General features: G+C 35.9%; 5 protein-coding genes across 7 annotated transcripts in view; 3 read left to right on the forward strand and 2 right to left on the reverse strand.

The window, feature by feature from the left end:
- Window positions 1-169: 169 nt before the first annotated feature.
- On the reverse strand, window positions 170-15,170 carry LOC126754854 (uncharacterized). Of its 2 annotated transcripts, none has more exons than XM_050467040.1 (16): window positions 15,020-15,170; window positions 11,983-12,137; window positions 11,198-11,920; window positions 10,964-11,138; window positions 10,381-10,547; window positions 10,212-10,301; window positions 9,346-10,134; window positions 8,653-9,140; window positions 7,952-8,583; window positions 7,497-7,897; window positions 7,269-7,435; window positions 5,523-6,295; window positions 5,238-5,435; window positions 884-1,212; window positions 614-825; window positions 170-555 (listed from the first exon to the last, which is right to left on the reverse strand). In XM_050467040.1, exons 1-16 carry the CDS (start codon window positions 15,168-15,170, stop codon window positions 246-248), a joined length of 5,760 nt encoding a protein of 1,919 aa, XP_050322997.1. In that variant the 3' UTR covers window positions 170-245. The 2 variants fall into 2 exon arrangements, with proteins under 2 accessions (XP_050322997.1, XP_050322998.1); XM_050467041.1 differs by having other exon boundaries at window positions 9,358-10,134; window positions 15,020-15,135.
- LOC126754864 (putative N(4)-(beta-N-acetylglucosaminyl)-L-asparaginase GD10667) lies at window positions 1,360-2,645 on the reverse strand. Its single transcript, XM_050467061.1, has one exon. It carries the CDS (start codon window positions 2,504-2,506, stop codon window positions 1,415-1,417), a length of 1,092 nt encoding a protein of 363 aa, XP_050323018.1. The 5' UTR covers window positions 2,507-2,645; the 3' UTR covers window positions 1,360-1,414.
- Window positions 2,966-5,160, forward strand: LOC126754860 (uncharacterized protein DDB_G0286299). Its single transcript, XM_050467049.1, has 3 exons — window positions 2,966-3,316; window positions 3,374-3,515; window positions 3,572-5,160. The coding sequence occupies exons 1-3, from the start codon at window positions 3,184-3,186 to the stop codon at window positions 4,773-4,775; spliced, it is 1,479 nt and encodes a 492-aa protein (XP_050323006.1). The 5' UTR covers window positions 2,966-3,183; the 3' UTR covers window positions 4,776-5,160.
- On the forward strand, window positions 6,713-14,642 carry LOC126754872 (RWD domain-containing protein 2A). 2 transcript variants are annotated; one of them, XM_050467071.1, is made up of 2 exons: window positions 6,713-6,811; window positions 13,637-14,642. In XM_050467071.1, exon 2 carries the CDS (start codon window positions 13,656-13,658, stop codon window positions 14,574-14,576), a length of 921 nt encoding a protein of 306 aa, XP_050323028.1. In that variant the 5' UTR covers window positions 6,713-6,811; window positions 13,637-13,655; the 3' UTR covers window positions 14,577-14,642. The 2 variants fall into 2 exon arrangements, with proteins under 2 accessions (XP_050323028.1, XP_050323029.1); XM_050467072.1 differs by lacking the exon at window positions 6,713-6,811 and adding an exon at window positions 7,167-7,235.
- The window catches only part of LOC126754863 (alpha-tocopherol transfer protein-like), a 31,371-nt gene continuing 22,521 nt past the window's right edge, over window positions 6,713-15,562 (forward strand). The window contains exon 1 of the mRNA XM_050467059.1: window positions 6,713-6,811. The gene's annotated coding sequence lies outside the window, so the exon portion shown is untranslated. The remainder of the gene's footprint in view (window positions 6,812-15,562) is intronic.

A 15,562-nucleotide genomic window follows, 5' to 3' on the forward strand; every position in this document is an offset into this window, starting at 1 on the left:
GCGCTGTATAAATCCAGATTGCTCGCAAGCTCTAACTTTGTTACATAGACCTGGTTTTTGGGAAACATAGGTGAGCACCTAAGCACGAAATCTCATTTTCTTTTGTCTAGGGATAGTGTATATCGGTGGTCGAATAGCAATTTTTATGATCAAATGAAATGAAGGTATATTCAAGTAATTGATATACATCAATTGTATTTACCTGTAAACTAAACACATGCAAAAAATCTAATTTGACAATTGTTTCAAAATTTTCTTAACACTATTTCCACAAATAACAATCCTTCGCTGGTTATTAGTGCAATTATCTGTTTATCTGCATTTTCTAAATGCAACAACTGATATGCGCGTATTGCTGGTAAAGTGGTTGCACCTACAATTTGTTGGAAGCCCAATACGCCTTTGTACTGATATATTGTTAATGGTGCATCAATATTTCGTCTCAAAGTAAATAATAGTAAATCTCCAGTTCGCACAATTTTTCCGAATGATATCTGTATAACATCCGAGCAGTCCAAAGTTTGCAGATGCCCAAAATTTGTGGAATTTATAGAACTAAGGAATACAATTTATATTGGTTATTAACAGAGGTAATTGTATACAAAGTTTTTACCTATAAATTTCTAATGTTCCACCATGCAAGCTGTTGGCTTGTTTTTCGCACTGAATAGCTAGAAATGTGTTGTTATTGAACACCGTACTTGCCATTTTCATAGCTTTTGAAATAAACAAACTTTGTTTAAGGTTTAAACTTGGATGTGTTGTCCATATTTCAACGGAATCGGTTAGCAAAATTGCTAATGTATCCTTGCCTACTTGTAGGAGCTGAAAGTATTTAAATTTCACATGTAAATACAGATAGTACAATTTTATAACTTATTACCTCTTGAATACCATTCCCAGGAATCACAAACTTTTCGTAGATGTGAAATTGGGGACCAATTTCCTCCTTGATACAATATATCTTAGTTAAATCATTGTTTGTTATTGCTTGAGTGGCCAAACAGTGTTCTCCTTCTATTGTAAGCCGTTTTAAGTTTGGAAAAAATTGCTTTCCATCTAGCATATTTTCTAAATTTAATTTTAGATTTGATAATAAATAACTTGAATTATGCTTATTTAAAACTGCGACATTATATTCATCATCAGCCTGGCTAAATAAAATCGGTGCTATGTCAATTAGCTTAGCCTGTTTTGGAAGCCAAGAGTAACCTGAAATTTATTAATTGTTTAAGTACTTATGTTCAAAATATTTATAACAATTATTTGATCATATTTTAAAATATTTTTTTTTCTTTTAATATAACTTTAATTTGCGTTGTAAAAACCTGCTAATTCTTGCGTTGATATACAAAAACATTTTACAAGTGGAATAGTAATTTTATTAGTTTTGTTTACACAATTTTTTCTTCAGTCACAAAAATGTTGGACCAGTTTTACAATACTTATATTCTACTCTTGTCTTTTGCGTCGCATCACCACTCACAATTGAGTATGGGAATTTTAACATCCCTACGCAAGCAGCACCATAGTTTCCAAACCGGTCAACTACAACCAAACCTCCACTGAAATCTGGATAGTAACGTTTGATTCGTTGCATTGCAGTTTCTGCTGCTGCTGTGGGCGTCCTACCCGCACGTAATCCTTCTACCGCCACCAACGCTGGCAAAAACCGCATCATTATATCACCATCACCTGTAGCTACAGCTGCACCGATTTCATTATCTGCATAAGCACCTGCACCGGGTATGGGAGAGTCTCCAACACGTCCAGGTATTTTATGTTTGGCACCATTAGTAGATGTTCCTGCATATATTTGACCACTTTTATCAATGACAATCATGCCAATTGTGTCATGATTCCAGCGTCCAATTTGGTATTCATAGCGATAAACGTCTTCATTGGTCAAAACATCGAAAGAGATTGGTTTGTATGGACCACAATTTTTGGTAGGGTCCGGATATACGTTTAACCAGTAGTTGGGTTGACAACTATTTTGACGCCATGTTTTCCATATATCGATTGAATTGTTCGTGGCAAGTGTTTCTCGTCGAAAACCCATTTTCTCAGCAAAGTTACTTGCTGCATCACCAACCAACAAAGTGTGCTTTGTATGCTCCAGTACATGCCGTGCTACACTTATAGCATCCTTTATTTGTTTTAGGCCAGCAACTGCTCCAATGTTCATATTGCTGCCATCCATAACCATAGCATCCAGTGTAGTTTCTCCATTTTCATCCGGCGAGCCACCATAGCCGACAGTGCCGTCACATTGTAGGCGTTCACAAGTGGCACAGCCTTCGATAAGCGCATCTAAAGCATTACCACCTGGTTCTTGATTCAGTATGAACCAAGCTGCTGTATTAGCTTGGGTGAACTCCCATGTATTGATAACAAGCGGTAAAGACCTGTTTTTAGTTATCGGGGTTGGACTTTCAGAAGCTGCAGTTATAAGTGCAAGAAAGCTCAAAAGTATACCAGGGTATAAAATGTTATTGCTTTGCATTTGGAACAAACATTAAACATAAAACTGGAAAAATTGATTGTCAATTTCTATAATTGTTGAACTGAACTTTGCTTTTTTCAGATTTTTGTTTATCACTACAGTTGCTAACAAACTGTCGACATTTCCGTTTGCAGATTTCATTATAGATATTTTCACAATTACTCCACTATAGTTACTATTATTAAAAGCAGTTATTATTATAAAAATTAAATAAATTGTTTAGATTTAACTTATTGATTCATGTTTTTTTTTTTGTTTTCTATTATCATATTTTAATTATTGTCTTTCAATACAACCCGTCAATTTACATACTTTCCAAACATTTCCTTTTGTAACGGCCTTGAGTTCGATATATTGCGCGTCAGTTCGCACCATACGCCCTTTAAGTCATTAATAAAGAAAAGAGATAGTTATACCGCCAGAGTAGTTTGCAAAATATATACATTGCGCGCCGTTTCATTTCGTTGCTCGGTCGCCGCTTTGTTTTGCAAGAAGCGCGTTACTGCATTCATAAAATTACACACACATAAAACAAAGCAAAGCAGTGTAGAAAGCAGATGAAAAAGTAGCAAAATTGGCATACAAAAATTTCTTGACAAATATTTTGTTTAAAACTGCAAATACAAATAACTAATTAATAAAAGTGTGTGGTAATCTCTTAGAAATATCGCTATATAATGCCCATTCAGCTCGATAAAATATTGGCAGATATAGCCGAGGAAAAAGTATTACATCCCAATTATCCGCCAGCAGGCAAAAAAGAAATAGACGATGCTTGGGCGCGCGTAGGCAAAAATAATAAATTGTCCGGTAAATATGTTCCGAATTATTATATTTCGCCTTTTTAATTTTGTTAAATGGTTACAGTGCATGAGGCTCGATCGATATTTAAAGTACTCCAAAAGAAATACGAGCAAGAGAAAACCAAACGCACTCCATCATGGAAACTATTTGATCTAATGGAGCAAATTCATCAGCCTATTCAAGAAGAAGACCCAAAGCAGGACGAGTAAGTGGTATATCCATTTTTACATTATATTTTTAAAGTTGAATATATATTTTAAGTGATGGTATGGTGTCTATGGAGGAAGATGAAGAATATGAGATGTTAGAAGTACAGGAAGAAGAAGAAACAGCCGCACAAGGAAAAAATACAGCAGCTACATCAGATGGTGAAAGTCCATCGAAATCTATAAAATCTAGTGGATCTACTGAATCAACCCCCGAAAAGGAGGAAAAGCCTTTGCTTAAACTACAAACAAAATTAACCGCCGCTAACCAGAGCAAATCCTCATCACCAGCAGCAGAGGAAAAGAAGGTGTTGAATTCCCTAGCCCACTCATCGCGTCCAGCTTCTAATACAACATCTAATTCCACGCCTACATCCAACGCATCGGCCGCTGCTACTGCCGCTGCATTGCATAAGAAGGGAATAACCATGAAGAAAACATCATCAAGTGCAGCAGCTGGAAATACTTACAGTGGTACGCCCCGGGTAGGTCAGTCATCAAGTAACAGCGGTCAGCAGAAAAATTCGACTATACGAGTAGCGGGTCAAGTATTGGGTGTCGGCGAGAGTATACCATTGCCTGAATCAATTAAACGTAAATTAGTGGAAACACAGCCAGGATCCCAACCTGCTAAAAAACCAAATAACAATCACTCAATTGCGACAGCTTCAACAGTCCAGACAACAACAAATGCTCGAAGTACATCGACTGCTAACAGTGCTAATCCTAGCGCATCTCTTCAAGAGAGCTCTCTTTCTTTAAATAATGATTCAACCATTAATATCAAACAGGAGCCAAATGATGACGTTAATCAACCAACGGGTATAAATTTAATTACAATAACAGGGAATCCTCGAGTTGAGTTAACGAACGGTGGTGGTGGTGGTCCATCTTCTTCAACAGCCGCTACAGTAGCTTCCACATCAACGAATGGATATTCACCACGACTTGAAGAGATAGACTTTCGTAATGACATTATATTCGACTCTGGCAATGGTGCCATTAATGGCGCTGTGGCTGGAGCAGTTAATCATCCAAATCATACAAACGCGACAGGTGGTATCATTAATTTAGGAAATTTTGACAATTCACTGCCGCCGACTTTCTTCAAAAATCTTTGTAATTCATCACGACATGAAGCATTAGGTCTTTACGTTGCAAACGTTATGAATCGTTTACGACCGCGATCGGCTCAAAAATTAGAGTTGGGCATACTACGCGCAATAATTGATGTCCAAAGCGATGAATTGGAACAATAAGTGAATAACTTTTGGTTTTAAGACAAAAGAGTAAGCAACACTCTAATTTCGTTTCTTAAAAGTATTTTAAACTATATTTTGTACGCTGATTACGTATTTAACTAAATTTGTTAATATTGAAAATTACGTCAACGACGTACAATTTAATACACATTTTATACGTTTTTCGATTAAACAAAGCACGGACAGTAGTAATGTTGGAAAATGTTTAAACCTACTTTGTACGCGAATAATACATATGTACATATGTATGTATGTATTTAAAGCCTTTACTTTAATTTTTGACATTTTTTGTAATTATTCGAATACTATTGGACAAAATATGCCCACGCAATTTGAATGCTATTTAAAATAAAGTAATTATATCTAGTATATAAATATATAACGGTGTTTGTGATTTAATTCTTTTCAAAACCATTTTATAATGTTTCTAACAAAAACAAAAATACATCTTTTACGTACCTTTTAAGGGTTGAAATTGTTCTTCTGTTAATGACCATTTGTAGTACATTATGGGGGAATGCTCATTATTTTCATTCACTATTCCAATAACATCAATGGAGTTTTTGTCTTCTTCCTTCAATTTGAAATGTACCATTTTAGTAGTATTAACGGGTATTCTTTGGCGAATTTTAAAAGTGTTCAAGATATAGTAGGAAGCTGTTAGGAGTTACAGATGTATTCTTTTATATCTTATATTTATTAAAAATGATTTAAAGGTTTATATATGTATTTGCTATGACTTACCATCTGCGAACCCTTTTAACTGTTGCACGCTTGTAAGAATATTCTTCCAGCTGGGCATCTCAGTCATTTCATTGCCCACAACTTGGTTTACTGCAGATATATTACGTTTCCATTTGCTTCCACTTGTATCGCGATTATGGTATTCTTGTACTACCAACGGCTGCAGAAAGACCAAATTCCCGTCAACGCTTACTACTTTAGAAATATTTGCGATTTGCGCATAGAAATCGCCTAGTTGTTGTCCATTGATGTTATTAACGGACAAATTTTCAAAACTATTTACTAATATACCACGGTTCTTGGATAACAAACTATTTATGTATATATCTCCGTGTAGTATTTGTTTTCCAATGTTACGTAACAATAAAGTATGTTCGCCGAAATTGGATATGCCATTGACGGTGCCTAATACACTCAGATCTTTGTACATGTTAACGGTGTTAAGAGTGATGTTACCATTAATAGTCTGATTGCCTTGCACATAAACCGCCGTTTGCATCCAATCATTTATTGGTATACCATTTATGGAACTGCTTGTTGTGGTATATAGTTTTCGAATATTAGTTGACTTTAAGTGTTTTGGTGCCGTTACAGGAGCACAAGGTGTGTCCAGGCGCAATACATCATGTGCCAAATTCAAATTGTTTATTTGTACATTCTCCAAATTTTCTTGTATTAGTGCGCTTACTAAGCTCCAGCTAGCGCGTACTTCATGAGGTCCATCTGTTTTCAGTGTATTTGCGACGAATTCGTCGAAATTCATAGCTGAATTTCTGAAAACGTGTGAAATTTTAATAAAGGTACATTTCTTAGCAAAATTAGTCTTTATGAAAAAAAGAATAGTAATATTTAAAGAATTGGCGTTTTTTTATATGTATAGCTATCTCAAATAGTTTAGAAGCTTCTGTAATAATACTTGTCTCTCGGAACTAGCAGTGTTACCATGGTCGTATATTATTACTACTTATTTCTGCTACATTACACATTCAAACTAATATAATAGTATACTTATAAAATATTTTATGAATATAAAAAATTTAGAGTTAATATAACCTGAACATATATTTTCTTAATCATATAATTTTTGAGGAATTCTATCTCCCTTTGACGTTAAATTTTTTTATTTATATAAGTAGATAACAGAGAGTGGCCACATTGGTAATTCTCTGACAGTTTTCATGTTTTGTTGAAGTAAATAGTGAAGTGTGTCTCGCGTGTGGCCTTCGATTTTACTTTTTGTGTAGAAAATTTGCAAAATTAAATGTGCAAAATATATAAATAACTAAAAGGTAATGTACACAACATGAAATTTGTAAAATAAATTGTGAAATGTACGCAATCATTATAGTTGTTGGTTGGTTATCGTCTGCGCATTGATTTGTGAATCATCTGTTTTTGTTTCTCCCCGTTTTCGTCGCTTTGTTCAAGTGACTAATTACAGTGGTTTTCAAATTACGCAGTGAATTGATTTTCTCTTTATCGTTTTCTATATGATACAAGCAATGTGCAAGGTAAACGACGGTTATATTGCGCTGAACTTTTTGTTCGTGTATAAATATTAGAAAAAAAATATTAAAATTAATGCTAAAATAAATGAGTAAACTAACAAATATCTATATGTAGATATATGATTTTTTACTTTACTCACTTACATTAAACTCGTTAAATTATCAAGTGTAGGAATATGCAAAATATAATTGATTATTGTTTATGGTTAGTATTCTGAACACCTGATACATTTCATACCTGTTATTTTCCACTAGTAATCCAGCCAATCGTATGTTGTTGGCAGACAATTCACCTTCGAACTTTGCCTCACTGGCCAGAATCAATTCGGTGCGCATATCTTGTGGTCGAGATAAACTCAAATAATTTTCTTTTAAATATTGCAAATTTATATTATTCACTAAACCCTATGAATGTGTGTAATTATTTTTCTTTTTTTTTTACCATTACCAATGTGTATTAAATTACCTCAAATTCCAACAGTCCCTCAAAAGTAGCATTTGCCAATTCGATATGTTGACTTAGGCGTACGTTTTCATTGGCCAGCCAAACTTTGTCTAGCAACATTGACAATTCGTATCGGTTTAAAGTGTGATAAAGTGGCGTCTGAGCAAAGCTCGCATGTTCCACATGAAAAGTATCATCTCCAACACCACTCAGAAATCTTTCCAATTCCCGCAAGTTTATGCCATTCAGGGTGGATACATTGTAAATACCAACAGAACCTAATACATTAAGCTGGCCGAGAATGGATGTGCTGGCATAAAACCTTTGGGGTGCAGTAGAGTTGGCAATAATAATATCCAGAGGTACATGTATACCATTTAACGTGGTTGTGCTAAGCATCGCCTCCATTTGAATAGGGTTTTCTAAATTAAGATGCAAATCCATATAATTCGTTTATTATTTAGAGTTATACTTACGAAAGTCCATAGTGTCAATATACTCATTCCGGTTTATCCAGTAGGTGTTTGTAAAGAAATCGTCTATTCGGTGACTATTAAGTGTGCCATCAAGCTGCATTTCTTTTAAACAGTTTACTTCCGACAAGCTTTGTGGGGAAGTAAAGACTTGTCTGCCACTTTTCTGCAACCAACTCTGCCCAAATTCCATTGCAGGTATGTCATTAAATTTACCTTGAAATGTTAAATGACTTATATTCATATTGTAATTGAATTTGTAGCTCCCCTCAAAATGTATATCTGCATTTAGATGCTGTAGCTGTTTTTCTATTGCCTGAATTTTGCGTCCATTAATAATACCATCACTCAAGCGTAAATTGCCCACAAATATAGTGTGCGGGAATTTTTGCCTTGGAGTTAGCAAATCAATGCCTTTTGTCATGTTAGACAATAACTGCGCCATAAGTGGTTGTTCGTAGGTAGAGTTCACCGGCTTGCCGAAAATATGTCCATTAGTATGCAATCGTTCGATGTTCAAAGATCGTGCACTTAACTCTGCCACTGTTAGTGTGACAGGCAAATGCTGGTGTCCGTTGTTGGTGACATATGCTTCAATTGGCCTATCCTTTAGCTTTAAATTATGTGCAGTAACACTACATAAATATAAAAGAATGCAATATAAATATGCTATTTGCTTTATTATTGTGTTATCATTCACATACCTGGACGTTTGTATGCTACCCAAATGCATTGGTGCGCTGATAGTTTGGTTTGCAGACTTAAATAAAAAACGTTCGGACAATTTTTCAATATCCACACCATTTACACTTTTCACTTCACTGAAACCTCTGCGTATTTCGAGTGTCTGCTTGAAATGTTTCTCGCCCTCAATTAGCTGTAGGCTTTTAAAATTTGTTTTAATTAGTTGCTGCAAGTCCACTGTATTGATGAATGTTAATAATGTATTATTTGCTTCCACTGGTTGTTCAAATTTAATATTAACATTCGCCAGCGTCTGCGTTATATCGATACTATTTTCCAACGTCTTTTTCGTACTAATTTTGGTTTTTTGATCTAATAAATCGCCTACGCTCAGTCGATTGGATATAATTGCATCGCCTTTTATCGTAAAATCTCCATTGAGTACAAGGTCATCGTGTATGATTTGTTGCGAGGACAAGGACTGTAAACTTGAACCCAACGTCCTACCCTAGAGTGGAAGTATGAAATAATTGCAATTAGCAGTATAATCATATTTATATTGTTATTTCAAATTACTTTATTTTTTTATGAAATTTATCAAAAAATTCAAAAAGCGTTGTATTTATATAATTTATTATTCTTCTTTACTGGCGGTGTCGCTTACGCGATTATAGCCGAGTAATTATTCGATCTAATAGAAGTGCACTACTCACCCCCACACTTACCGCCATTGTAACCGGCTGCAAAATGCGCACATTCTCAAAAGCCTTCACACCCTCTATCAGCTGTGTTACATTCGCCATTGGCTTCAGCAGCACATCAAGTTTATTCTGTTGCACATTGATATGATTTAAACGCTCATGTATAATCAACTCCTTAGCTTTTACAGGTGCTTCAAACAGTATCGATTGATTAACCATATATGTATGATCGTCAACCGTTCCATCGCCGCCATCGATTGGTATGAGATAATTCAAATTATTGCCATCAATATCAGCGCTTAACACACGCACTGATTCCGCCACTAAATTACCTATATGTGCCGACTGTTCAAGAAATTGCATACCCTCACGCTTCAATGTATAATTTAGCAAATCGTTCCATATATAATCATTCAAATGTCCATTGATTTGCAAGTTGTTGACTGCCAATGTGGGCGCCACAACTGTTGCTGTCGTCGCAGTGGAATCGTGCTCCTGCAATGTACGTTCCGTTGCTTGATACCTACCCGTTACACGCACTTTTTTAGCTTTGATACGTTGAAATGTGGGTCGTGTTGCCTTAACACCGTTCACTTGTTGCGCCTCGAGTTTGTGCTTAACAATAAGTGAGTCGACTCTAATGTTGGCATATTCTTTGATAGCATCAGTTGTGGGCGTGGCACGTTTAAGACGCGCTTTAGTCGCTGATTTGAGCTCAGCCTCTATGCCATTCACTGCTTGTGTGGCGAAATTCAACGCCTGCCAATAATGACTGGTAAAATGACGTTTCGGATAAACGAACTGCGTGCATTAAGATAGCGAAACGCGATTTAACAGTTAGGATTTGCTATTATTTTGCACTTGTATGCGCTACTTACAGTATTGGTGTGTACAGTTTGTATGTCGGCCTGAGGAATAATTGGCACATGCGTGTTGATGTTCGGCCGTTGGCCTTGTGACAATTTTTGCTGAAAGTGTTACAGTATGATTGTTGTTGCCAATTTGTCTTATGATAGACTAAATGTTATTGCTTTTCTCAAATATTACCTGTACGTCCTGTTGCAGTTTACTAATATCGATTTGCGCTAAACGCTCTATCTGCGTTTTAGTCCAATCGATAATCTGTTGGCGTAATGCATTGGCGTGTTCGTCTTGCTTGAAGATCGGTAGAAAAATGTTCGTATCATTTTCGGTCATTTTCTCATTTGCGATGACTGGAATTACATTATACGAGCACAATTAAAAAAAGCAATTTTTCTGATTAACTGTCGATCTTTAAATGATAAGCAATCAGAAATTGAGTTTTTTCAATGTCGTAGATACTGTGTTGAGCTCAGCATACAACTTTACATTTTCGATATTTTCGATGATACATGAAACTTCGAAATGGAGTAATAAACAAAAGAGTTATGAAAGGAACTCGTTTTTGACGCGGCAAGGGCGAATGAGTTATGACGCATTAAAATCAGTTTTTGGCAGATTTTTTGAAGTGTAGGAACTAATTTGATTTTTTCCCCCTTCTGAAATATTTGCTTTTAATATGTAAAAAATATTGAATGGGAAAACAATACCCGAAACTCGCCTTTTATTTACTTCTGGTAAATATTATAGTCTCAACTGCAAAACTTACCTAAAAAGCTTTTTTCGTTCTCTTGATGAATTCTCATCTTCGATACGCCCCGCCCCAAAGCGCCTTCGGTAAATTGCACATTTGACGGTTCGAATTTCCAATCGTTCAGATTGTAAATTTTTGTATCCTGATCCTTGCAAGCCACGAGCAGTAAAAACTTCTCCGCATCAACATTCTTTGTTTTTTTCGACATAAAATGAATTATTGCAAAAATTTACAGACTAAACAACTTACCTGCACTGGAAGGAATTGTTCCACCGCATACAGCGATAAACTCTGATACGGCACGAATTGTCCCTTATCGAAGACGTAAAAGACTGAATCCGCCTCATTGGTGTCCTCACCGCGCACAGCACTCTTACTTCTGCTCACCGAATTGCCATAGACCAGAAAGTGGCGGCGCTTCACCTCATCCAACGGTGCACTAAAGTAACGCACATCCACCGCACCATAGGTGCGTATCTTCTGGAAGAGCTGAAAACGTTTCTTTTCGCGTATGAATTTATAAATTTCCGAATATGTTGTGGTGCGTCCCTTCTGATCGGCATAGTTCGCCAAAGCCACATAATTCTCATAGTTAATGGCGAACGGTTCGACATGACGCGCATTACTACACGGTATACGCGCGAGCAGCGTAAACGAAGTGCCCGACCACTTGTAATAGGGACAGTGTGGGTTCGGTGCATCATCGCTGCTGCGCAATGTTTGCAACATAAACAGATCATTCGCCGTGGTGCGCAAATAAATCGAATACAAATTTTTAGTGCCAAAGAACTGTACAGCGCGTAGGCGATCATCGGCGGTGAGCACGTAAATCGGCGAGCCATCTCGTGCATTCTCAATCGTTTGTGTGAGATTAAAGGCCAACGCAATGTAGCCCTTTGAAGCGAGCGCTTTGCAATCCATGGCAATTGCATTGGGCATTGCAATCTTGTGCAGCTCATTATAGTTATTGTTCTGCAAAACACCGACGTTAACGCATAAATCGGTTGTGGAACGTATTTTACCAGAATACATACCACATTTTTGTAAACTGTTAAGTGCCGCACACCATTTTTGTTTCTATGCAAGGAGGCTGCATATTTTACACCTTCCAATGCGAGTATACAAATATCAGTCGGGAAAGAAACCGGCACCGACTCGATTTTACTGAGTCCATTGAAGGAATAGGCAGCTACAAGCGTATATATATTAATGTGTTTAAATATCAGTTTTATCTTAACAAATGTTTTATAATATAATTAAAATTTCAATAAAAATTTTTCATAATTAAATAAGAAGTTGTTAAGCAAACAAGCCATATGATCAAATTTGATCCGGACTATCTAACTATTTTCACATACGCGTATTTTATTACAAAAATTTATTAACGCCTTCAAAATAGCCAATCGCATCCGATTTTTCAAATTTTCCATATACTTGTTATAATATAAGCCTCGGCTAGGATGGCCTTCGGCGAATTTGGAGTTTTCGGTTTCCGCTCATTTTTGACAGTTTTAATGTATGGGGGGTCCACAGCTACATTGTAAAACAACTTTTTTGCGATTTCTACTCGACGTCGTTTTATCATAAAGTTGAGGTATTTTGATACCAGTCTACCATTGACACGCTTCATACCCAAAACTTTAACCAAAATGTATTGGGTGATCCATAATGTTGAGAACCTCTGCCAATCTGATCCAAGACAATGATTTTCAAGCACTGTCTCTATAACTTAACCGATGTTATCGTCATTAACAGAGGTGAATGGATGATAGACGATGCTCAAATAGTTGTGTTTCCCAAAACACTTTGCAACATTTTCAACAACTCCGTAGCCGTGATTCCATTGGAAACGTAACATTTCAAGTAAACTCATTGTTCATCTTTTTTCCATATCAATTTCGCATCATGAACAAATAGCTGTCCAACACAAACTAATTGAATTATGGAGATCAAGATTCATACGTACAAAAGAAAGAAGAAAATAGACCAGTCCGTGTCAAATTTGATCAGATGGTAAGCCATTTTATAACCAACTATGACGATTTCTATCTGTATATAACCGAATTGGTACCGAAGTTTTTGAGATATCGCTCTGAAAATTTGCGTAGATCCTTTTTTTTCCCAAAAAAGCTGTTAATTTGTCGATATTGGAGCACTTTAGTATATAATTGACATATAAACTGACCGATCGTAATCAAACCCTTGTCTGGGAAACTTACAAAGTAACTATCTTCACGAAATTTGGCATGGATTTTGCCCAGTGCTATGCTACACTCTCCGAATAAATTGTCGCTCAGATCGGACCACTTATAGCATATAGCTGTCATACCAACTGACCGATAAAAATCTTTTTATAGCCTGTTATGCTATAAGAAATGTATTTCAAAGGGCTTCATAGTTTCGGTGAAACCGAAGTTAACCTTTTTTTTCTTGTTTTTGTTCTGCTTATACCATTTAGTAACGTATGTCTCTCACCAAAGTCTTAAATCTTCATACACAAGCTTATCAGATGCTCACATACTTATACATAACTGTTACCTGCTTACAAATGTAAATCGTTAGTCAAAGTGAAGCACAGAAATATTTACTTATCTATCGGTATATAATGTATTTGGGCATAATACATTTGTAATGTTTATGTGCCCATTTATTGTATACCGATCTGATTGAAAATTTCTGCTCTTACAGCGAAAAATAAACATAAAACATGGACGCCGATCAGCCAACATTACAACTCGACCAATTGAACGAACGCGAGCTATATGTACAATGTATTACGAAGCAACTGGAGGAGGTCGACTTGCTCTCATCGATCTACTGTACGCCCGGCGAAATGCATATACTCGATGCGAGCGTCATCAGCGACTTCAATGATTTTCTCAAGACGCCCACTGTCGTGCCCACCAACGTGTTAAAGGCACATTTGGATTATATAATTACTGTGAGCGTACTGCATGGCAAGTCCAAGGAGAAAGTGGATATACGCATTGAATTGCCGAATCTCTATCCGCTGCTGGAGAATGCGATTGTAACGATATTTAGCACGCTTTTGGGCAAAGCTAAAGAACAGCATTTAAAGCGTGAAATTGAAAAGTACATAAACACAATGGATAAGAGTGAATGCTATGTATTTCAGGTGGTATCCTGGTTACAGGATGAACTGAATGACCTAATCACGCGTGATGCTGGCGAATTCGAGTTGAAAAAGCAGGTGGCGGCCGATGAAAATGAGAGCGCATTGGAATGTGAGCGCCTATGGATTTACTCGCATCACATTAAATCGAAGAAAAAGCGGCAAGAGATTCAAAGAGTGGCACGCAATATGGACTTGAGTGGATTTTCGCGTCCCGGCAAGCCGGGCATTATATGCGTCGAGGGCTTGCGTGCGCACACCCAGGAGTTTTGGCGCATAATTAAAGCTATGCACTGGCAGCACATCACTATTTGCAAGAGCGAACTGTGGCAGGGTAAATTGGAGCAGCGGCGGCGTTTCGATGGTTTCAAAGAGCAACTCTTCTGCGACGATCTGGATAATGAGGAGGGTGTAATGAATATGGCGCTATTTATAAAGTATTTGGAAACGCACAAATCGGGTTATATGAAGAAAGAGCTCTTCGGTTTGGAGTAGATACGTGTGTGCGTTGAAGGAAAAAAGCAAAGAGGCTGACAAAGCACACCTAAAAAGTAGGAGAAACGATAGCGAAAACTAAAACTGCCAACGTGGGAGCGAAAACTTTATTTTTGTTTCAATATGTCCGTCTTGTAATTGAAGTTTTATGCATATATTTTTAATATGTATATATTTTTTAGCAAACTTAAATTTCTTTAATTAAAATTCGAAAGAGTAAAGCTTAGAAAATACGAAAAGAATATTTGTTTTTGTTAAAAAAAATATTCCATTATAGTCATAGGCACCTTTTTTTGATTCACACGTTTCCAATTGCATTATTCTAAATTATGCTAAATTATTAATTTTCCTTGAACAAGCCACCATTGTTTTGTTGTTGTTTCAAAATATAATTAGTTTTCTACCTAAATTTCCAATTTCTCTACTTTTCTATTTTAACATACCTTTATCGAAAAACTGCGCCATTTCACGTTTTTGCATTTGCGTATTAAACGGTTCGAGTTGTGCGCCATAAAATGCATTAAAATTCACATGAAAACACAAGCATTTACTTACACAATTCATAAAAATCAATATAAATATATGAACAAACATTTTATATATGTATGTATATATTTTTTTTGTTTCTAAATATTTTATAATTTTTTTGTTTCTAAATATTTTAAATGTTTTTTGTTTCAAAATATTTTATATATAAATTTTATTTTATTTTATTTTTTTTTAAGGTTTTTAAATTATTTTAGTTACTTCGCAGAAAATTATTATAATTTTTTATGTTCTAAACACACGCTTGAACGGCTAATTACTATTACTCCCAAATAATTATATTTAAAAGCCTTATATACCTTTCTATGTATTTAGTATATGCACGATATATGCTCGTATTATTGTAAAATCGCCTCGCCTAGTTAGGTAATACAATCGATTTTGTAACTGTTAATTGGTGATCAGATGAATATAGTTACCAATATACAAACAAGAGATAT

Source organism: Bactrocera neohumeralis, chromosome 4, assembly GCF_024586455.1.
Source record: "Bactrocera neohumeralis isolate Rockhampton chromosome 4, APGP_CSIRO_Bneo_wtdbg2-racon-allhic-juicebox.fasta_v2, whole genome shotgun sequence".
NCBI classification, from domain to species: Eukaryota; Metazoa; Arthropoda; class Insecta; order Diptera; family Tephritidae; genus Bactrocera; species Bactrocera neohumeralis.

Bases quoted from the DNA above. Each gene is read 5' to 3' on its own strand.
- LOC126754864 (XM_050467061.1), bottom strand. From the start codon at position 2,506: ATGCAAAGCAATAACATTTTATACCCTGGTATACTTTTGAGCTTTCTT.
- LOC126754860 (XM_050467049.1), top strand. From the start codon at position 3,184: ATGCCCATTCAGCTCGATAAAATATTGGCAGATATAGCCGAGGAAAAA. The intron at 3,317-3,373 runs GTAAATATGTTC...AAATGGTTACAG, and splicing joins CAAAAATAATAAATTGTCCG to TGCATGAGGCTCGATCGATA. The intron at 3,516-3,571 runs GTAAGTGGTATA...ATATATTTTAAG, and splicing joins GAAGACCCAAAGCAGGACGA to TGATGGTATGGTGTCTATGG.
- LOC126754872 (XM_050467071.1), top strand. From the start codon at position 13,656: ATGGACGCCGATCAGCCAACATTACAACTCGACCAATTGAACGAACGC.
- LOC126754854 (XM_050467040.1), bottom strand. From the start codon at position 15,170: ATGTTTGTTCATATATTTATATTGATTTTTATGAATTGTGTAAGTAAA. The intron at 10,135-10,211 runs GTAAGTAGCGCA...TAATGCACGCAG, and splicing joins AAACTGTACACACCAATACT to TTCGTTTATCCGAAACGTCA. The intron at 1,213-5,237 runs GTACGTAAAAGA...AATAAATTTCAG, and splicing joins ACAATTTCAACCCTTAAAAG to GTTACTCTTGGCTTCCAAAA.